Source organism: Vicugna pacos, chromosome 10, assembly GCF_048564905.1.
Source record: "Vicugna pacos chromosome 10, VicPac4, whole genome shotgun sequence".
Taxonomy (NCBI): Eukaryota; Metazoa; Chordata; class Mammalia; order Artiodactyla; family Camelidae; genus Vicugna; species Vicugna pacos.
Window position 1 is genome coordinate 26,678,057 of NC_132996.1, and position 24,804 is coordinate 26,702,860.

General features: G+C 34.3%; 1 protein-coding gene across 2 annotated transcripts in view; it reads right to left on the minus strand.

The window, feature by feature from the left end:
- The window catches only part of PPME1 (protein phosphatase methylesterase 1), a 60,706-nt gene that overhangs the window by 24,750 nt on the left and 11,152 nt on the right, over positions 1-24,804 (minus strand). For both annotated transcript variants that reach the window (XM_006203339.4, XM_031681342.2), the window contains exons 2-5: positions 8,565-8,658; positions 7,810-7,902; positions 4,147-4,204; positions 3,649-3,700 (exon numbers count right to left, since the gene is read on the minus strand). In XM_006203339.4, coding sequence (XP_006203401.1) covers positions 3,649-3,700; positions 4,147-4,204; positions 7,810-7,902; positions 8,565-8,658 — 297 coding nt within the window. The remainder of the gene's footprint in view (positions 1-3,648; positions 3,701-4,146; positions 4,205-7,809; positions 7,903-8,564; positions 8,659-24,804) is intronic.

The following is a 24,804-nucleotide window of genomic DNA, read 5'->3' on the forward strand; positions in this document are numbered from 1 at the left end:
ACAATTTGTCAGGTAAAGCTGTTTGAAGTATAAACACAAATATAAGTATAGTGTTCTGAGAAACTAGAAAGATGTTCAGAACAAATTTTTATTGGCTTCTGTTCTAGTCTTTAATTATGAGTTTAACAGAGTCAAACCTTTAAGCTCTGAAAATGAGAGGTAAAGCAGGCACTTTGGTTTTTATTTGCCTATGGGCCTTCTTGACTACAGTAATAAGTAAGTAAGGTGTGTTTCTAGAGACCACAGGCTCTACTGTCTTCTTTTGGGAGTGGCTGAGTCAGTCAACTTCAAAAGACAGTGCTGCCTTGCTGAGTGTCACGACATAACTCAAGCACTCACACAAAGTCAGCCAAATACAGCAGTTGGGAATGTAGATACACAGCCTTTCAGATATGGTCTCCACAAGTATTCAGAACAGCAGAGGTAAATGTTATTAATTACTTCTGCAGGAGTTAATCTTAAACATCTCATATAACAATTACAGATGTGAGGGTAGTTGTACCATCTGCAGATAATCGGGATAAGTGAAAACAAAGAATAGTTTAATATTTCTTTGGAGTTAAATTTAAGCTTAAAACTTTTGGTTAGTAACAGATATAATGAGTAAAATAAAAGGATGCTATGGAAGATTATCTAGTCAGTAACTGGATGTACCAGAGTTTTGATAGACACTTTCTAGGGGGAGTCTATCATATTTATTAATACAGAAGCAGTATTTTTCCCCAGCTTTACTGAGATATAACTAATAAATAAAACTGTAACAGACATAACAGAAAAAGGAGTATCAAAGTACCCTGGGCTCAAATCTTGGCTCTTCCACTTTCAGTGGAGTTGCATTTTATGTAGGGTTTAGGTTCTGAAGTTGATATGAAAGTCAAAAATCATGCAGTCAGTGCTACTTGAAACCCTTAACTGCCCTGGTCCCCATTTTGAGATTTTTGGTTACACAGAATTCAGAAATCATATAAATGTTATATTGCTTCAACTATTTCAGCAAGAATCCAACATGTTTGCTTTTCCGATTCTTGGTAATTATCATCTATCGCAGCTGGTTTTAATCATTTATTTTAACTTTTTATGTGAGTTATCAACTTATTCTCTTTTAGCTCTAATTCACCCATCATTGCATGTTCTGCAAAACTGGATGAGGCCTTTACATATTTTTCCTTTGCCAGCTGGTATGATGTTAAGCTGTGTTAGTAGAGGGCAAAGGAGAGACACTGCAGAAAGAGAGGGTTTTGTTCCTGGTTCACGTTTACTCCACACGCTCCTTAGCTTCTCTAGCACCCAGGATGTGCAGCACACACAGTTCCCGCTCAACTCCTGCAGCACAGGTGGCTTCTCCAAGCACTCCATCCCCCTACCCCCAATGCTCTTTTTTCCCCCTTACCTTTGCTGAGGTATAATTGGTATATAAAAAATGGTGCATAATTAATGTATACAATTTGGTACGTTTGGATATATGTATACACTCCTGCTACCATCACCAGGATCAAGGGAATAAACATATTTATCACCTCCAAAAGATTCCTTGCATTGCTTTTGTGTGTGTGTATGTGTGGTAAAAATACTTAACATGAGATCTACCCTATTACCAACTTTTAAGTATACAGTATCTTATTGTTAACTATAGGTTTTATGTTGTACAACAGATCTCTGGAACTACCCCCAACATTTTTGTTGCAGAGTGCCTCTAGTGAGGTATCTCCCTGTGAACAGCTTCCCCTGTACCCTAAAGGGCAGATTTCTGGCAAGTTCTGCCAATGTAGCATCAAAGTGACTTCTCTGCCTTCAGTAAGCCACCACTGTGCCCTCTCCAACAAGGTCTAGACCTCAACCTCTTCCACTCAGGTTCTGTCTCAGCCTGAGGGGAAATAAGAAGTGGCTGCTTCTTATACCTGCTATTCCTAATCTTTCCTTCCTCTCTGTTTTTGAATTTTCCCCCCAGCTTTACTGAGATATAACTGATAAATAAAACTGTAACATATTTATAGTGTACAATGTAATGATTTGATACACATATACATTGTCACATGATTCCCAAAATCAAGTTTACTAACCCTGTAATTCTTTAGTTCTCTTTACTTCTTGCTAGCCAATTACTCATAACTCCAATCCCCTGTTTATAGTTAATAAATATTTATACTAAACTATTCCTGTTTAAATTACTGTGTGGTCTCTATCTCCTGATTGTCCAAGACTGATACATTATTAGGCAATGTTTCCTTAAGGTCATCACTTAATTCTTTAATTTCCTCTCAAATGTCAGTCAAGCCATCATCACCCTTTGGCTGCCTGACCACTTAGATGATGTGTTTCACTTTTTTGGTCAACACTCAAGAAACCCTTTAAAAATCATTCACAAATCTTTCTATAGGTATAATTAACATGCTTGATTATTCCATGCTTTATTGTTCTCACACTACAAAGGAACAACTGAGGGAGCTGATTCTTGGCTTTCTTTTCGTGGTTTCTCAGGCATATGTTCACTGAGTGGAATGGTCCTCACACACTGTTACCACTCTCTCACTCTTTCTCTCTTGTTTGCTCTCTCTCTGCCAAGCACTATGGCTAATGATCACAATTCTGGTCTATTAACTGTGTGACCTCATATGGTTATTCAGCTTGACTCAGTTTCTTCATTCATAAAAAAAAAGGTGATAATACACTACAGAGTTAATAATGTAGATTAATTAAATAATTTATTCTTAACAAATGTTTAATTTACACTTAATAAAGCCTGGCAGATAGAAAGCACATAAATAGCAACTACTATAACAATAAAATTATGGCCACATATGAGTTTGGGTTCTGAAAGAAAAATAGCTTACTCATGGATTAAAGCTGCTACAGTAAGAAGGGAAAAGATATTTTTGGTGCCAAAGTTGGTCAGACACTTGAGAGCATGCATTAACCACATGAGAAAGGGTGTATTAAAGCAGGGAAGATGGGAAAATCCTGTTAACAACATAGAATAGCTGTTCCCAAATACCAGCCATGGGATTGGCTACCTCAGATTCCTTTAAAGAACTTTATCGAAATATAGATGCCCAGACCCACTGGTAGAAGCACTAATTCAATAGGTCTAGGTTAGGGCCAAATGATCAATACTTCAATTACTTCTCAGGTGATTCTGATGAGTGGCCAGGTTTGAGAGCCACTGTATGTGCTATATTCATCTTTTACTTTGAGGCCCAGTATATAATCAGTTATTCTTTAATACCCTGTTCCTGTCTTACTATAAAGCTGGACAAAGAATGTGGGCAGGATATCTTGAGAATACCTCACAGGGTCTCTTGTATAAAACTACTTTTTAAGAATGGGTCCCCAATAGATACTCAGATTCTATTCAACACTTGTGAACAGAAGAAAAGTTTTCGAAAGCCAGCATATTTCTATGCCTTGAAGAATTTACAAGTGCATTATGTGATGATGATGATCACATTGAATATACCAAAAAAGATGGAGATCTCTTTCAATATTAAATAGTAGGGAAACACTAGATGTAGAGGAAAGAGAACAGAAGGAAAAATTTCTCTGTGCTAATTATTGTTCAACAATCTCATCAGGAGAGCAATAAAGATATTCTATTTATTTATAACAGTAATGGAAGCCAGGTGATTGTATGAACAATATTAAATTACTTACTTTGCCATTGTTTCTGCAGACAGGTCTTCAGAATTCTTGACTTTTGTTTCACCTAAAAAGAAAATTTTTTTTTAAACTTCCAAGAATAGGAATTATAAAAGCAAGAGTATTCTCTCTAAAAATTTTACCTTAGGATAATGAAACGGTGATTTTATAATTGTATATGATGAGCATAGCAAGGATTTTCTATTACAGACACATCTTTATAGTTGGCCATCTTAAGAAGGATAATTACAGTAGCAAAGATTTTTCCACATCTCTTATACATCATCAACATTAGAATTTGGTTACATTAATGGAGATTCTCTTAGCTAAACAACAATATATATACATGTCTGTGTATTTACAAAATATTTATGAAAACTGAAAGCTAATACTTCCCACAAAATGCCTAAGTGGAACAGACCAAGCCACAATGAAATTTATAATACTTAACACTATTCAAAGGGCTTGGCAAATATGTCACTGAGTCAGTGACTAATTAAGAACTTCACTCACCGTGACCTCGAAGATCCAAAGCCACAATTCTACATTGAACTCTACTAATGATTGCTGCCTAGGAAGAAAAGGATAAGTATTAAGATGCATCAGATTAGCAAATCTCTCCCCATTATCAATGGTAACTTTGTTGGCTGAACTGCCATCAGAACTCAAGAATTTCAAGAGAATCAAAGACTTTCCACTTTTGAGAAAAATTTTAGAAATGACTATTCTCTGCTTTTTTGGTGTATATTCTGGTTCTATCCCAACTTCAAAATATGGCTTTCTCCACTGAAATCTTTCTTGAAAATTAAACTCCTCCTAGTTTTTTCATGAGACAGAATAAGCACCTGTAAGAAATAACCCTCTGAGCTTTGCTACTACCTATGATTTTCATCCATACTCACTGTTACCTTTTCCTGCTCTGGAAGGGAAATTCTCTAGGTAAGGACCATGAGTCAGTTTACGTCTTGGCTCAGTTTATCATATAAATGTGACATTCAGATCAAGAAATAACCTTGAAAGCTGCCCAAGACATGAAATCTACCGAAGATTCACTGAAGATACAGCAGCAGTACACATAAGCTTGTCAGTTAAATAAAAATATATTGAAAAAGAAATCATAATATTATGATGAGGTACAATTTGAGATGTTTAAACAAATCTGAAATAATTGAGGATCTTCTTCTTCAAATGAACCAGATTCTCTGGCAATAATATATCACAATTTGTGTTAGTAAATGTCATCAACTTTTTTTTTTTTACTTTTAAAAATAAAATAGGAGAACTGTCTAGGGTAACTCTCACATTTTATGAATGAGGAAACTGAAGACAAGAGAGGAAATTATTTGCTCAGGGTCATATAACTACTACTAAAAAGAAGACCAGAATCAAGGTAAGTTACCAACATAAGAGTCAACATATAACACAAATCAGATTTCTTAAATCATATTTTTCCTTTTAAGTGATTAAACATATCATTTTTATTATATTCTCATGATAAAAATATTTTAAAACACATAAAATTAATAAGAAAGAGAGGAGGAAAAGCCCTTTTGACTTGTCAACCAAATGTAGCCTCCTGTCATCTCTTTGGGTATTTCCTGAAATCTTTTTCCCCAGCTTTATTGAAATATTACTGATATATATTGTATGTAATATTTCTCAAACTCATTTAATCACAAAATCCCTATTTCATTAATTTCTCATGGAATTTGTCATCTGTAGAATACACTTGAGTAAAAGAAGAACCAGAGGCATCTTCCACAATGATAACAAGTATAATGATGTCAGCAGCTATTTATCAATCACTTCCTCTACGCCAGGCACTTTCCATGTTATTTTATTGTTCCTATCTATGAGATAAAATTACTTAATATCAATACATGTCAACAAATAGCTTATAATAATATTTGTACAAGACTTCATAATTTAAAAACAGTTTTCATATCCACTATTATACATAATCTTTACAGACATCTTCAAGTGTAGGGAGACTGCATTTGGAGACTACAGAAAGGCTTATGTGACTTACTCAAGGGCTTAAGTAGCCTTTATATTTATTACTAGTACTCGTAACATATATTTATTACTAGTACTCACAAAATCAGAACTAGAAATCACATCATCTGACTTCTACTCCATTGCTCCTCCCCTTAGTGTCAAAAGCAATAGCTGTTTCACAGAAAGTCTGATCTAGACCTAACTAGATCCCTCATTTCTAAGGACTCAATGTTCAAACAGTTAACATTAGCTCTGATTTTGCACTAGAGTCCTAGGTAGCTACTCAAAAGTTCAATGAATATAGTGAGGCTACCTCTGGCCTACATACGTAATTCTCACCAAATTTTACAAAATCTTATGACCTATTAAGTACTATCCTTGGAATAAAGCTTTTCCTTTCCACAGACTACTTTTTGTCAAATTTCTTATCAGGTAGAGCCTAGAGTCACTATTCCCAGTTTCAATTCAGTTGTATGGATGTGACATGCCAATTAAGATGATACCTCTTTCCTTTCTCCAGTCACACATCTCTTTCCTTCCAGGTCTCCAACATGTTAGTTGCCCAGTGAAAGTATATTAGTTTAGAGCAGAGCCAGGCAACATGAGAGTCACAGCACATGAACCATTTCTGACCCTGGCTCAGGGCTATCAGAGTACATTTACTAATATAGTTGTTACATTAGGAACAGGCACATGTTGCAGTTACCTGTTCATTCAAAAAACATTCCTTGAGTATAAAATATGTGCCCCACATAAATAAGCCCTGGTCTTTGCCTCGAAAAAAGCTGATAATCTAGCTGAGGGATATAAATGACTAAAGCCATGTTACTAAGGACTTGAAATGTGGCTAGTCTAAACTGAGATGCACTATGAGTATAAAACACATACTGGATTTCAAAGACAGTATAAAAAATAATGTGAAATATCACAAAGGTAACTTTTTTATTGATTATCTGTCAAAATGATAATATTTGGGGTACAACGGGTTACATAAAATACATTTTGAAATTAATTTCACCTGTTTCTTTTTACCTATTTATGTCCCTACTAGGAAATTTAAAACTATACATGTGGTTTGCATTACATTTCTATTGGATAACACAGGCCCAGAGACATGAAATAGTTTGCAACTTATGGACAAATGATACAGCTACCTCCTAGAGTTAAGAGCAAGAAAGCAGCAAACAAGACAAGGGTCAAATCATTTAATAACGGTTGAGTAAGTGCCTATGTGTCAGGAACTGTTTCAGGCATTTGGAAACAAAAGAAGTCAGACATTACCCCTATTCTCAAGGAATTCATAGTCTAATAGAAGAGACCAGAGGCACCTTTACACTTAATTACAATAATCCTGCTGCCAGGAGCAAAATGAAAAAGTTCAGGGCCCTCCTCAACTCCACAGCCATCTGGCTCCAGGTTCCTAGTGCTGCATTCCCACTTGCTCCCACCTTCTATCCTTCAGACTCCCTAATGGTAAGTAGAGGACACATGTGTATCTACTTGATACATACAAGAGATGACAATTTCATTTTAGACAGCAATGTTGCCAGTATCTTCCTTAACACCATCTCCCCTTACATATGGGCTACCCCATCCCAGAGTCAAGGATACTGGGAAGATCTACAATTGGCAGTATTCACACAGATACTTATTTTCTACTTTAGACCAGGGTATCATCAACCAAGTATTGTTTACTTCCTAGTAGCTCACTAACACCATTAAAACAGAAAGCATTATTTAAAAAAAGAAAAAACATCTTCCAAATATTTATGGGACATCTCCAGGTGTTAAGTACTATAGTAGGCTCTATTAGGGAGGACAGACATTATCTCTATCTAAAGCACCTGAATAGACTGTCTGCTTATCTATGACTTAGATCACTGAGATACAGACTCCCACTTTTGACAATTCCATCCCCTTCATCCCAATGCAATATATTGAGAACATTTTATAAACTGAAGAATTCATGCACTTAAGCTCACTCCAGTTAAGAACCTCTAGTTTAAAGAACAGGTGATTTGGGGCCTACGATGATAAACATTTGGACTCAACTTACATCCCTAATCTTCTTACATGAAGCTAAGTGAGCGTGCACAGAAGGAAGAGTCAGGCTAGTCAAATTCATCCTGAAATAAATAATGATTGCACTAACATCAACTTCTACTATCAACTACTTACCGTGAACACAGCCCAGGAAAGGGCAGAATGGCCTCCTCCATGCAGAAGGAGTAGGACTGGACCCTCTGAGCCACTCTTATAAACTCGAAAAGTGTATGAATAGTTAAAGATAACATATCTAAGCTTTTGCTCACTGAAGCTTGTTTTTTTGTTTTTGTTTTTGTTTTTTAATGGAGGTACTGGGGATTGAACCCAGGACCTTGGGTATGCTAAGCATGCACTCTACCACTGAGCTATTTCTCTCCCCCTCACTGAAGCTTTTGACAACTTAGTCATAATAACATTGATTAGAAAACTCAGGCAGTACCAAACTAAAAGCAAAGCTGCAGACTTCCAACTTAAGAGGCACCTGAACAGAAGTTTCTGAGACACCAAACTACTGTTTTTGAAGCATGGAGCCAGTATGACCACTTTTTCAATGGGGGAAAAAAAAAGATTCCCTTTGCCTTAATGAGGACACAGTCCCTGGTTTCTAGACACTAACCCAGTTCAACTCACTTGGATCATGAAACCTTCCCCTGGGTTCTCAAGAGATTGATCAGTTTCAGGAATTTAATCTTAATCCCTTCGCCACACATTAGATAATTATAGCCAAGTAAGATACTGGCATAGTCTTTCAAGTAATATTCCATGCCGTATAAAGAACAGGTAAGGAATAAAAATGAAATAAAAAGCAGGAATAGAGAACATTTTAGAAACTACACTTAGAAAATGTTATAAGCTTACTAAAGAATAAGCCATTTTGCAAAGGATATATCCTTGCCAGTTTCATTCTCTACTTCTACATCTTCCATGGACTCAAAGTACTGACTCCAAGGAACAGGAGAAAAGTCCCGCTTTCTTCCAGGGCTAAGGAAAAAAAGAGAGATTTCAAGTTAAAAAGAGTTATGCATGAAAAGACAAAATCTTGATAAACAAATACTGAGTGGAAATCTGAAATGAAAATAGTAACATACTTTCTTATAAAGGTATGTTTTCATTCACAAAGTATTATATTCAAATGTGTTTTTAAAAGTTCAGATATATATAAAACTTTTAGGATGTTAGGAAATTCCTTAGTATATTTTAATCACAAATATATTCTGTGTATATACACACCACAAAACCTGCTGGTTCTCTCACCGTGTTTTTGGCTATTGGCTCATTCCTATCCTCTCAACCTACTCTAGTATTATTCCTGCTACAATAATTTTTGGTCACTAATATTTCTTCATGCCTTTAATTTTTCACATTTTTTCATGCTTCTTTGTCATTTCTCAACCAATCAATATACAACCTTCATAGAAGGCAAACTGGGAGTATCAACATCTTGAATTTCTGAGTATTTATCTGAAGACAAGCTCACACAGAAGTGAAATGACTTATTTATTCAATGTAGCACTGTTTGTAATAGAGAAAAATTGGAAGTAACTTAAATATCAGCAGATGACTGATTAAAATAATTTTGGTACACAGAGAAATAATATTCAGTTGTAAAAAAGAAGAAATTATATAACTGATAAAATTCTTTATGTATAGGTAAGATACACTGTTGAGTAAGCAAGCATAATGAACATACTACCATTTAGGTAAAAATGAGAAATATGTATAAACGTAATTGCTTAAATATGTTTAAAATATCTCTGGGAGAATACTGATATAACATTGATGATATCCTGGGAGGGGAACTATGACTGGTAGTTGAAAAGGACAATTTTCAATATACATCTCTTTCTATCTTTTGATTTTGAACCATATATTATTAAAAATATTAATTAAAAAAATAATCAACAAATGTCTATTTACAACCTATGCCTTCAACCTTGGATAGAACACAAGAAAGAAACCCTGAGTCATCTCTTATTTCCATTATTCTTATTTCTTTCCAGTAATGTAGGAAATTCAGAATTCTATCAGCAGCAAAACATTACCTCCTGCCTGGTATCTTCTTGTATATGCTATGGGACCTAATTGAAAACATGTACAAAGTATAATACAAGACTCCTTTTTAAAACTTAAGGTAATACAAAAGCACTCTAGGTTGACTATAATACTGGAAAGAATTACAATGGAGCAGCTGAACTACAGTTCAGTAGTTCTCAATTCATATAACAATAAAATCAACCGGGGAGCTTTTAAAAATACTGATGCTTGGGTCTCACCTCTAGAAATTGATTTAAATGATCTGGGATGTGGCCTAGGTACTGATAATTTTTAGAGTTCCCCAATTTTTAGAGTTGAGAGAGAGGTGCTAGAAATACAAAGGTAGAGTATATGATTTAGAATGAGGGGTTCAAATTCCTCACAGTGTCTACCATTTCACTGTAATTCCCTATAAATTCCTAACAGCATGGACTTGGGCAAATTCAAATTATATAAATTTTTTCTGCCTTGGGTTGCAGTCACTGAGAAAAATAAGATATCTTTTAAAAGGATCTAATACATGTGGCATTTGGTAGTTGCTCATGAATAGGTAAACCTATCTTCTGATAGAAAAACTCCCTCTGTGGAAGTAAACTACAACTTTAGCCTAGACCTTTTGTTTTTGGTTTGCTACTTGCTCTTGAATGCCTACTGGAAAACTAAAAGCAGAGCTCTTCTTTTTTTTTTAGCATTTATTTTTATTTAAGTATAGTTGTTTTACAATATTAGTTTCAGGTGTATAGTACAATGATTCAGTATTTTGCTGATTATACTCCATTACAAATTATTACAAGATAATGGCTATAACTCTCCATGCCATACAACCTATCCTTTTGTTTATCTATTTTATACACAGTAGTTTGTATCTGTTAATTCCATACCCCTAATTTGTCACTCCCCCTTACCTCTCGTCTTTGGTAACCACTAGTTTGTTTTCTGTGAGTCTATTTCTGTTTTGTATATACATTCATTTGTATTATTTTTTAATTTCATATATAAGTGATATCATATAGTATTTGTCTTTCTCTAAGCATAACATTCTCTAGGTTCATCCACATTGCTACTAATGGCAGAATTTCATTCTAAAAGCAGAATTCTTACTGATCAGTCACTCACAAATCCACCTATGCATATACTATTTTGAGTATCTATAACATCCCTAATATGGCATGTAATAGAGTTTAAGGATCCATGCATGAAATTTTGATGTCTAGACCTAGGATACCATCATAGTAATAGTACCTAACATTTACTGTACATAATAGTGAGTCACTGTGCCAATTTACAGGCATGATTCTATGATTCTATTTAATCCTCACAAAACTTTGAGTTATTTTCCCCCTCATTTTACAGATGAAAACCGGATTTAGAGATACAAAGTAACTTGCTCAAGGTTATACAACTACTAAATGGCAGTGACAAGATTCAAATCCAGTTCCATCACTCTTCAAAGTCTCTGCTCTTTTCTCCAATGCTATGCTAATTCTCAGATTTTTTTTTTCTCTCCTAGTCTCTCATTTATGCTTCTGAAAAGTAGTAAGGCTTTATTTAGGGCATATTATCAGAAGTTTCATTTTCAGAGTCTAAATATGGCAGACTTTGCCAAGGCCACAGAGACTTTCCAAGTTGCCCGGGCACTAGTTAAATGAAAATTACTTTCTTCAAGCAGAAATTATGCCTAGGAGAACACCTTCCACTTCTAATCTCCTTCATTAAAAAAAAAAGTTCCAGGGACTATCCAACTTAAACCAGCTTATGAGTAATTCCCATTTGGTTAAAGAGCCAATAATCTATACACCTCCAAAGGTTGCTCCTACTCCCACAAAGATTTTTCTGGTATACTCCTAACATCTTCATTTGGACACATAATTATTTATACACTCCATGACTTCAGGAAATTTTGCAACCAATGTTAGGCATGAAGCACACAATAAGGTCCTTACATGAATCTTTATATCTAGTCAGAAAGAATACTTTGTATTTTAGGCATGTAGTTTTGGTTTAAAAAAAATAGTTTCGTATTCTTTAACACCTAGCTACTTTATGGTCCTTTTAGCCTGTGTAGGCTCTTTTTAGTTACAATTTTTAAAAATGAATTAATTACTGACTTTTTTCTCCATGGAGTCATAATGAAAGAATTCTGATATAACGAAAATAACTTTCAAAAGCATAACAAGGTTAAGTTATACTTTAAAAATAAGGATTTATTCACCAAGAACCTATTATATGTATTAGGGTGGACCTGAGATGGGGTGGTAGGAGATGCTGGGATAATCTTAAACTAGTGAGACAATGCCTCTACTCCCAAGAAGCTAATATCAAATACCTAAATATCTAACATAATGCACAGATAAATACTTTAAATACCCCTAAGGGGTATAGGTAAAGTGCTGTGAATGTTCAAAGGAGGGAACAAAGATTACTTTCAGCTTGGGAAACAGAGACTTCAAAGAAAAAGTAACATTTAAGCTATGCATTGAAGGACAGAGAGAATTTGGACTGATGATGGAAATAGGGAAATAGGGAGTGGTAAGGAAAATATTTCAGTCAGAGAGAAGGGCATAAATAAGGACCCAGTATGATGCCTGTGATAGAGGACACTGATACAAAACAAACAAATTTAAAAAATAACTGCAACCAGGTGGGAATAATCCAGCAATTTTGAAAAGTAAAAGCTGATACAAATAAAAGCAGATCATGGAAAAAGGAATAGTAAGTAATAAAGTGGAGAATATATGTTCTTTTTCTGTTATTTGTGTGTTAGGGTCCCAAAAGTCAGATAGAGTTTGGATGGTACTGCAGAAAATGAGAAGCCAATAAAATGCACAGATTAAAGTATTTCAGAATGAGCAATGCCGTGAAAAGTATAAGATGGACTTGATTCTGGAAAAAAATGTGCTGCGATAACCTGGGTAGGAGAAGATGAGAGTCTAGGCTGGCAATGGAATTAAAGAGGAAAACATAGAAAGAACTTTCAAAAAAACAATAAACAAATTTTAGGAATGTTCAAGATATGGACGATGACTGACAGTAGAATCAAAGTTAATTCTAAAGTTCTTAACTAATGGATGAATTACTAAGTCCTATAATTTATAAATAAAATTCTACTTCGGGAGATAAATGTATACAGAATTTTTGATGCCAGAATAAAGTTTATTTCAGACCTAACAAAATAAATGTATAATTTCCTCCCACCTCCTGCTACCAGAGGAAAAGTCTGGCAGAGAGGGAACAAAGCAGTGCTGTGAGAGACAAACAGGAAATATGGCATCTCCCTAAACCACGTGAATCAAGCATGTTTATGGATACTTTGCTAGCATCACAGACCCTGTTCAGAATCTGATGAACTATGAACCCTCACTCTAGAAAAAAAATGCATACGTATATATTTTGTACATAATTCCACTAGCTTCAAGAAATCCATCCAAGAATTCCAAATTAAGAACCCTTGGCCTATACTTTGAACTTAGCCTATTTCCAGCAGAAAGAGGACAATTTTTAAAGATGGAGAAAAGAATGAGAGGATACTGTACCCTTAAAACTTCCTGAACCTAAATTAATTTTACATTTACTAGTGACCAAAGGTTTGATTTCATAACCCAGTTCTGCCTTTATTAATTGTGTGACCTTGGGCAAGTCACTTAACTTCTCCAAGCCTGAGTTTCTTCATGTCAGATAGGGTCATAAGATCAGTCTTTTAGGGGTTGTTATGAGGATTAAAGTAGCCTTATCCCTTGGTTACTCTCAAATTAGCTTGTTCTATTTTTGTCATAGAACTAATCATTTTCTAAAATTAGTTTGTTCCTATATTTGTTATTACCCTCCAGTCACTCCATCTAATTTGCTACTAATGTTTGAAATCCATGAAACCAAGAATATTCTCCATTTGTTCACCATTGTACTCTCAAAGTCTGACACAGTTATGATCATCTGCTGACAGTATGAAATGAATTAATGTGCATAAAGTACTTAGCTCAGTCTCAGTAAATGTTTATTGTCATTATTGTACTATTATTATGCTTTGAGGCTAATAAAAAGAATACTCCTTACTGAGTCCTGATAAGGCTTCCAGTAAAAGGATACTACAAAGCTACATTAATCAAGACTGTGGTATAAGTATGAGTAGACATATATTCTAACATTCAGTTGGAATAGAACTGAGAGTCCAGAAATAAACTCTTAACATTTATAGTCAATAGATTTTCAACAAAGGGACCAAGACAATTCACTGGGGAAAGAACAGTCCTCCCAACAAATGGTGTTAGGACAACTGCAAAAGTATTCATGCAAAAAGTATGAGAAGCTGGACCCTCACACTACATACATAATTAAATCAAAGTGGATCATAAACCTAAACGTAAGAGCTAAAACTTTATAACTTTGAGAAGAAAACACAGGAGTAAATGTTTGTGACCTTGGGTTGGGCCACAGTTTCTTAGCTACAGCACCAATAGCAGAAATGATAAAAGATTTAGGAGTTGGACTTAACCAAAATTAAAACTATTCTTTAAAATTATATATAGTTTTTATAGTATGGCTATGTATAAATTTTCTTAGGTTAAATTTTATTTCCAATAATTATTAGCTTTGTGATCATTAACAAGTTACCTCTGCCTCAATTTCCTCAACTGTAAGCTCTGAGGTATGATTACAAATAGGCATATAATAAGTACTTCATAAATGTTAGTTATTACAGAAATACTGTTCACAGCTAAGCCACACAGTATACTGACTATATTTTCTTTCTTATACAACTTCTTACTTTTTTCCAGAATCATTGTCCTTTGTTTTATTTGCTTAGTTTTCTATTGAACTATCACTAAGTGCGTCTCAAATTTTTTTTATAGACAAAAGACATCAACAAGCATTTCACAAAAGGAGAAACACAAACAACCTACAAACATATTAAAAGGGTCCCAATTTCATTCACTGCCAAGAGACAATTTTTTTCAAACAAAAGGAAATCAGAGTTTAATAACATGTATAGAGGGGAGAAACCCAGGAAAATGGACTCACTCCAAAAGACATAAAATTTTAAATCACAATAAGGTATCATTTCATATGCGGCATGTTGACAAAATATAAGAAGCCAGACATTACCAGGTATTTGGGGAGGATCTGGATCAAATGGAGCTGGCATCCATTGCTGGTGGGAGTATAAACTGAAGCATCACCTGGTAAAACTGAACTGGTGTCCTTTGATTTAGTAGTTCATGGAAGCATTTCCATAAAAGCAAAGAATAATAACAAGCAAGCTAAATGTTTACTATCAGTGGAATGTACAAATTATAATATACTCTGACAGTTGAATATGGCACAGATATGAAAATGGATATGCTAGAATCACATGAAATAACACAAATGAATCTCAAAAATATAATATTTAGAGGAAGAAATAAGCACAGAATAAATGCAGTATGATTCTATTAATGATAAAGTTCAAAAACAGGCAAAACTAAATAGTATCTTTTTCTGAACACATAAGTACATGGTAAAACTATTTTAAAAAAAAAGCAAGGGAATGATAAATATGCAATTCAAGATTGTGGGGAGTGGGAATGCTCTTGGGGAGAGGCAAGTGGGCTTCTAAAATGCTGATAATGTTCTATATCATCAGCTAGGTGGTAAACATATGGGAATTTATTTTATTCTTCTTTAACCTGTATATATATATTTTAAATTTTATGTATATTTCATAATTAAACATTTTTAAATTAAAAAAACTTTTGAGAAATCTGTAAAACTTCTCTTAAAAAGGTCAATAACATTAGATGATGTATCAGGTTCATTTTTTCTTTGGAAATCCCCTTTTCTGGCACCTTCTATTCATCTGCTCCAAATTGGAATGCTTGCTCTCTGAAAAGGATAAATTCATGTCATTTCAGCATCATCCTGGGAATTCCCCTTGCTTTCCTCCTGTGTTGGATCCCTCATTCCCATATCCCATATTTTTCTTGATGCACTTTCTTCTTTTGGTGGAACACATCCTTCATTAGCTTCCTGAGAAAAGGGATTAATTTTGAAACTCTGCATGTCAGAAGATGCTGTTACCCATTTTTACACTTGACTGACAGCTTTCTTTGGTACTGAAATTTTATGTCAGGGACTGTTTCCATCAACAATAACTAGGTACCTTAAAGGATACAACTTTGGTTACAACAACTGGTTAAAATTACATGTATGTATGTGTAAAAAATACACAAATATGTAAGTCTCTATTTCATTTATTTCTGCTCTGATCTTTATGATTTATTTCCTTCTGCAAACTGGATTTTGTTTGTTTTTCTTTCTCTAGTTGGTTTAGGTGTAAGATTAGATTGTTTGAGTTTTTTGTTTCCTGAGGTAAGCCTATATTGCCATAAACTTCCCTCTTAGAGCTGCTTTTGCTGCATCCCATAGGTTTTGGATGATCTTGTTTTCATTTTCACTGGTCTCAAGGTATATTTTAATTTCATCTTCAGTGATCAGAAAAAAGAAGTTACAACCAATACCACAGAAATACAAAGGATCATAAGGGACTACTATAAGCAGCTATATGCCAATAAAATGGACAACCTAAGAGAAATAGACAAACTCTTAGAAAGGTATAATCTCTCAAGATTGAACCAGGAAGACACAGAAAATATGAACAGACCAATTACCCAGTACTGAAATTGAATCAGTAATTTAAAAACTCCCTATTAACAAAGGTCCACAACCAGATGGCTTCATAGGTAAATTCTACCAAACATTTAGAGAAGGGTTAATACCCACCCTTCTGAAACTATTCTAAAAAACTGCAGAGAAAGGAACATTTCTGAACTCATTCTATGAGGCCACCATCACTGATACTAAAACCAGACAAAGATATCACAAAAAAAGAAAATTACAGGCCGATATCACCAATGAACACAGTAAATGCAAAAATCCTCAATAAAATACTAGCAAACCGACTCCAACAATACATTAAAAGGATTATACATCATGACCAACTGGGATTTATTTCAAGAATGCAAGGGTTAAAAGATAGCCACAAATCAATCAGTGTGATATACCACATCAATGAACTAAAGAATAAAAACCATATAATCATCTATACTACAAAGCTACAGTAATCAAAATAGTATGATACTGGCATAAAACCAGAAATATAGATCAATAGAACAGGATAGAAAGCCCAGAAATAAACCCACACACTTATGGTCAATTAATCTATGACAAAAGAAGCAAGAATATACAATGGAGAAAAGACAGTCTCTTCAATAAGTGGTGCTGGGAATACTGGACAGTTACCTGTAAAAGAATGAAATAAGAACATTCTCTAACACTATATACAACAATAAACTCAAAATGGATTAAAGACCTAAATGTAAGACCAGATACTATAAAACTCCTAGAGGAAAACATACGCAGGACACTCTCTGACATAAATCACAGCAATTTTTTTTGAACCACCTCCTAAAGTAATAGAACCAAAAGCAAAAATAAACAAATGGGATCTAAATAAACTTAAAAGTTTTTGCACAGCTAAGGATACCATCAACAAAACGAAAAGACAACCTACAGAATGGGAGAAAATATTTGCAAATGATGTGACCAACAAGGGACTAATTACCAAAATACATAAACAGCAAATACATGAAAAGATGCTCAACATTGCTAATTGTTAGAGAAATGCAAATCAAAACTACAATGAGGTATCACCTCACACCAGTCAGAATGGCCATAATTAAAAAGTCCAAAAATGATAAATGCTGCAGAAGGTGTGCAGAAAAAGGAACCCTCCTACACTGTTGGTGGGCATGTAAACTGGTGCAGCCACTACAGAAGACAGTAAACTAAAAATAGACTTGCCATATGATCCAGCAATGCCACTCCTGAGCATATATCTGGAGGAAAATATAATTTGAAAAGACACATGCACCCCAATGTTCACAGCAGCACTATTTACATGGAAACAACCCAAATGTCCACAAACAGATGACTAAATAAAGAAGAAATTTTATATATATATATAGAGAGAGAGAGAGGGGGGGGGGAGAGCACGTGAGAGCAAGCGAGAGAGAATGGAATACTACTCAGCCATAAAAAGGAATAAAATAATGCCATTTGCAGCAACCTGGATGGACCTGGAGACTGTCATTCTAAGTGAAATAAGCCAAAAAAGAAAGAAAAATATCATATGATATTGCTTATATGTGGAATCTAAAAAAAAAGAACACAAATGAACTTATCTACAAAACAGAAACAGATTCACAAACATAGAGAACAAACTTATGGTTACCACAGGGTAAAAAGTCTGTGAAGAGATAAATTGGAAATTCAAAATTTGCACCTCTTGGGGAATGATGGAAATGTTAGCTATCTTTTTTTTTTTTTTGGCATGCTAAGCATGCGTTCACCCTGAGCTATATACCTCACCGTCAAAATTCATCTTGTTTTTTTAATTGAAGTACAGGCAATTACGATGTGTCGATTTGTGGTGTACAGCACAATGTCCCAGTCCCTCATATACACATATATACCCATTTTCACATTTGAAATGTTAGTTATCTTGATTGTGGTGGTGGTTTCATGGGTGTATACATCTATCAAAATTCATCAAATTATACATCTGAAATATGTGTAGTTTACTGTACAGGAATCATGCCATAATAAAGGTGTTAAGAAATAAAATCAGCTGACAAGCAACCTTAATTCCATATGTAACCTTAATTCTCCTCAGCCATGTGAAATAATATATTCACAGGTTCCAGTGATAGAACCCAAGTATCCTTCAGATATCATTGTTCTGTCTGCCACATATTTCTAAAGACTTTGTATTATTTGAGAAGAATGGCAAAAATATTGATTCAACTTGTCCTTTTATATATTAAGTATGCATGTCAAAATCCTAAGGAATCCATTAAAAAACTATAAGGACTAGTAAATAAGTTCAGTAAAGTTGCAGAATACAAGATTAATATACAAAAATCAATTGTATTTCTATATACTTGCAATGAACAATCTAAAAATGAATTTAAGAAAACAATTCCATTTACAATAGCATTGATAAAATATTTAGGAATAAATTAACCAAAGAAATGCAAGACTTGTACACAGAAAATTATAAAACATTGCTGAAATAAATTTTAGAAGACATAAATAAATAGAAAGGTATCGCATATTCATGGATTAGAAGATGTAATATTGTTAAAATGGCTTTACATTTTAACAGATTCAAACTAGTAACTATCAAAATTGCACCTAACTTCCTTGTAGAAATTGACAAGCTAATCCTAAAATTAATACGGAAATTTGAGGGACCCAGAATAGTCAGAACAAGTTTTAATGAAAAGCAAGGTTACAAGACTCACTTCCTAAAGCTATAGCAATAAATACAGTGTGACACTGACAGATATACAAATAAATGGTATAGAACTGAGAGTTAAGAAATAAATCCACGCATGTGTGGTCAATTAATTTTGACAAGAGTGCCAAGATACTTCAATGGGGAAAGAGGAGTCTTTTCAATAAATGCTGCCAGGACAATGGGTATCCACATGCAGAAGAATGAAGCTGAACCCATTCCTCACATCATACACAAAAATTAACTTAAAATGGATCACAGACCTACATGTAAGAGCTAAAACTAGAAAACTCTAGGATGAAAACATAGGCATAAATCTTCACAAACCTGGGTTAGGCAATGACTTCTCAGCTATGATACCAAAAGCACAAGAAAAAAATAGATAAATTGAATTTTATAAAAATTAAAAATGTTTGTGCTTCAAAGGACACCATTAAAACATGAAGACAACCCACAGAATGCAAGAAAATACTTGCAAATAGATCTAAGGAACTTGTATCTAGAATATATAAAGAACTCTAATAACTCAATACAAAGACAACCCAATTTTTTCAATGAGTAAAGGATTTGAATAGACACTCCTCCACAGATGATATACAAATGGCCAATAAGCACATAAAAAGATATTCAGCATCATTAGTTATTAGGGAAATGCAAATCAAAATCACAACAAAGAATCACTTCACACCACTGAGATGGCTATAAACAAAAAAAGACTGACAATGACAAGTGTTGGCAAGAATGTAGAGACTTTGAACCCACATACTTTGATGATGGGAATATAAAATGGTACAGCTGCTTTGGAGAACAGTTCATCAGTTCCTCAAAAAGTTAAACAGAGAGAAACCACATGATCTAGCAATTCCAAGCCTAGGTACACCCAAGGGAAATGAAAACATATGTCTACATAAAAACTTGTATATGAATGCTCATAGTGGCATTGTTAATAGTTAAAAAGTTTAAACAATTCAAATGTCCATCAGTTATTGAATGGATAAATAAAATGTGGTATATATCCATGTACTGGAGTATGATTTGGCAATAAAAAGGAATAAAGTAGTATAAGATGCTACAAAATAGATGAACCTTGAAAATATTATGTTAGCAATAACAATCACAAAAGATCACATTTATTGTATAATTCCATTTGTTGTAAATGTCCAGATTAGGTAAATCTATAGAGACAGAAAATAGATTGGCTGTGTAAGGCTCAGAGGTTTGGACAAAAGCAGGGCTAATGCCAATGGGTATAAAGTTTCTTTTTTGGGGTGCTGAACTTGTTCTAAATCAATTGTGGTAATGGTTGCAAAATTCTGGGAATATGCTAAAAAAATTGATTGTATACTCTAAATGAGTCAGTTGTATCATATGTGAATTCTATCTCAATAAAGTTGTTACCAAAAAATGATAAGGTGAGCATTCAAAAATAGATTGTATCATTACTACACTAAAAGAGAAAAAAAATTGAATGAGAAAAAGAAACACAGGTCAGATGAGAAAAACAAGATAAGATGGCAGAAATAAATCCAAATATATCAAGGATAGATATAAAGGATAATATCAAGAATACTCTAGGTCTGAAATATCCTCAAATGAGATTTTTTTTTTGATTCCAGCTACATACTATTTAAAAGAGACCAGAAGTTCCAAAATAAAGACAGACAAAGACACAGTAGGCAAATATTAGCCAAAACAATTTTAGGTTAGCTACTCTTTCTCAAAATTTAGGGTATTTTTCTATCAACTTCTAATAAAGTAATGCTGTAGAGATTTTTTTAAGAATCTTTTAATCCCCTATATTTCTAAATTTTAATCTTAAAGTAGAACAGCTTTCCAGGAGAGTCTTTAAACTTTCTCTTCTATTGAATTTTTTAAAATTTTTTATTGATTTATAATCATTTTACAATGCTGTGTCAAATTCCAGTATTCAGCACAATTTTTCAGTCATTCATGGACATATACACACTCATTGTCACTTTTTTTTTCTGTGAGTTATCATAACATTTTGTGTATATTTCCCTGTACTATACAGTGTAATCTTGTTTATCTATTCTACAATTTTGAAATCCCAGTCTATCCCTTCCCACCCTCCACCCCCCTGGTAACCACAAGTCTGTATTCTCTGACTGTGAGTCTATTTCTGTCCTGTATTTATGCTTTGTTTTTGTTTGTTTGTTTGTTTTTGTTTTTGTTTTTTAGATTCCACATATGAGCGATCTCATATGGTATCTCTTCTATTGAATTTGTATCAATTATACATGTTTTCATTCCCAACATTTATATTTTGTTCTCTGAAACAAGGTTCCCTTTTTTGTTAAAAAAAAAAAAAAGCATCCTGTTCTTGTTTCACAGATGCCATGTTCTTTCTTGTCTCTGACAAAAGATATTAGTTTTTTTTTCAGTACTTTCATTTTAATAATACACATTATTTTAAATAATTCATATAATATATAATTAATAATGCATATAATAATATGTATTATTATTTTCTTTTCTCATTTTGTTTTGGTCTCCATCTTTTGTGTTAGATGCTTTCCCTGGTGATACTGTGAGAAAGCAGGTTTGTTGACTATTGAGTATCACTGTACAGTTATCAAGTAGAGGCCCAGCCTTTTAAATGGGGGACTCTTCCCCCAAATATCAATATCTGCATGTCTTTTCTTTTAGGCCAGTCATTTCTCCAGAAAGAAATCCTCCAAACTCCCACCTGAAGACTTAAGACTAGCTGTGAGTCTTTGGGAAAAGGATCTGAATAATCTCATTTGTTCACTCATTCAACAAATACTCACTGAGCACCTACAAGATACTATTTTAGGCACTGGGAATACTGCACTAAACAAAAAAAAAAGACAAAACCCCCTACTCCTGTGTTAACACTGTAGGAGACATAAGAAAAAATTTGTAAGGTAGCAATAACTACCATGGAGAAAAATAACGCCAGAAAGAGGGACAGTGAGTATCAGGTTGGGAAGGACTGTAATTTTAAATCAGGTGGTCAGGAAAGGTATCTTTAAGCAAAGACCTGAAGAAGGTGAAGGAGAAAGCCATGAATATATTTAGAAGACAAAATATGTACCTTCACTTAATCCCTGCTTCATCCTGTTGCTTTATCTTTGCCCTAATATGCCTACTATTTCTGAGTCCAGACCCACTCTGGTTCAATTCCTTCAAAAGTTAACCTGTCTCTCATTATTGAGAAATTTATTTTCAGTAAGTTGAGGGAAAGGAAAAGATCTGGGAGTCTAACGGGGTCAACCAATCCTCCTGATTTTAGCCCCCTTTCAGAGGTACCTAGCACCTACAATTCCTGAGCCTGTATGGGGTTGTGATATGGATTAGCTTGCACTTTCATTCTCTTGCGGGTAGTTTTCAGTTTGCTTTCTCTTTTAGTGAGTTAATATTCTTCAATTTGCAATCTTCCTAAATCCTGTTGCTATATTATCTTCCCTCCACTTCTTTGTCCTTCAATTATATTACTTTTTCCAAATTACATTACTATAATTTAATGGGGTTTGGGGAGAAAATGGAGATAAGTGCGTGAATTAATTTCAAAAACAACTCTCTAGTGTAGCTACTATTATTCCTCTTCTGCAACTGAGAAAACTAAAGCAAAGGTAGGTTAAATAACTCAGCCTAGCTAGAATCTTATTCTTAGGGTCACTTTGTTATCAGTTTTCCATACTACTCTCAAAATAATACCAGGTTCTCTCTCTGTTCCTAAAATCATCAAAGCTAACAACGAGCACCCAGAAATCCCCAGGAAGAGATGGAAGAGGACTGGTTCCTGCTGTAGGGACAACTGGTAGAGGGCCCTGGTAGCAAGCCTGAGCACCCCTTAGACGAAAAAGAAAGTCAAGGTTTACAACCATAGTAATAATAATATTTGAGGGAGGGAGCAGATTGAGTGAGAAGGAAGAAACAAAGATAATTCTCAAGTTTCTCTGATGTCATTCAAAGAGAGACAACAAAGGAGACCTGTTTAAAGAGTTCCAACTTACTATATATTGATTAACCATGTGCTTGAAAATGCTACATCCTATCCCTATTACTTTTCTGTGTTGGCCATTGATGTGAATGTTAACTGGGCATCATGGAATCCAAAAATGGAAACAGTAGCATTTTACACAACAGTCCTGCATTAGACAGGATGGGATACTAATGGGCCAGTACGTTTCAAGCAAATGAATGAAACCTTACCTCACTTAAAATCACTTCCAGATAAAGACATTTAGTCCATGGGAACTTCCACCTTGCTTAGTCAGATCACAGAAAAATATATTTTGCTTTAAATGGATGGATAAAGACAGACTGCTGCAGCACAAGAAGAACTGTCATCTTGTATCTCTGTTAATAAAGATTCTGCTTTACCCAAGTTAGAAAATTTCCTAAATTTTATTTCTACCACTCATCCAATATAAGAACAGCATAATTTATAACTTCTTTTTCCAAAACCCTAAAAGTAAAGAGAAAAAGAGTACAATGACAGCTTTACTAAAATGATTGGGCCTCAAACAAAAACACAACTCCTGAGACTTCAGTAATGAAAGCAAGAAAAGTAGACAGAATACAAGGCTTTTTGGTATTTTACAGAGGCCAACTAGAACTGTTCACTCTTATAAGGACAATGTGGGTGGCCATACTCAGGTGATCAGTAAACTATTCTACTTAGACATCTCACAATGGGAAGAAAATAAGCAGGTTTGGGGACAGAGTTTAAAAGCCAATAAAGTCCATATAGAAGACTCAAATGAAGTGTGTTTCAGAATCAATGGCCATAGAACCCCCTCCCCAGACTCACCTGAATGCCATGATCATCTAGGATAAAAGACAAACAGCAAATATCTTTAGGGTAATTATGTTACAGATTCTTTCCAGTCACAACTTGCTTATACAAACAGTTAATGTAATTCTAACACAATTAAAGAGACATCTGGGTATGCCCTGTATGGCAGGCACACTTCCTGGGCACTTCTTGCTGGAAATCAGCAGGCCCAAAATTCCAGTGATGAATAAAACTTGGTTCTTGACTTCAAAGAACTCATGCCTGGAGGGAAATAGGCAAGTAAATAGTCACTGTATACTATAGCAGTTACGACAGAAATAAGCCTAGCATACCATGAGAGCTCACAGGTAGGACATTCAACCTTGTTCAGGGCACTTATGGAGATGGAACAAGGTCAGGGAAGGATTCATAAAGATTATGAATATGAAGATTTTGTTAAACCAAACACCACAAAAAGTTGAAGTACTATTCTTATTAAACAATGACCTGGGTAGGGAAGAGGCAAAAGTACAAATTCTTTAATTACCAATAAAGATTACGATTTCCCAATTTTCAGTGAGAAAAGTGTTAGCATATTCCCCAACTTAAAAACAGGTTGTTGGGAAAACTGAAGTACATTTCCCCTGACTAACAGTATTATGAAACAATGCTAGATTCTCTGGGAAGCTCTACTCTCAAGTCTACTCAGCCATAATATACTAAAATGCTATCTGTGATGAGACTCAGCTAGTAATAAAGATATAATTCAGGTGATTAACACAGAAAACTGAATTTGAAGTGATATTAATATATCTTGACACATGGTTCTTATGTTTAAGCAAAAGCTGGTTTAATTAAAAGGATGAGAAGGATTAAATGAAATAACCAGACATACATGTATCTGTGCTGGGTACTTTACAAGCATCTAAATTTAATCCTCACAACAACCTGGGCTATATTTTCTTCATAGGATTTAGAGGGATATAAAAATGGAATCATAGAA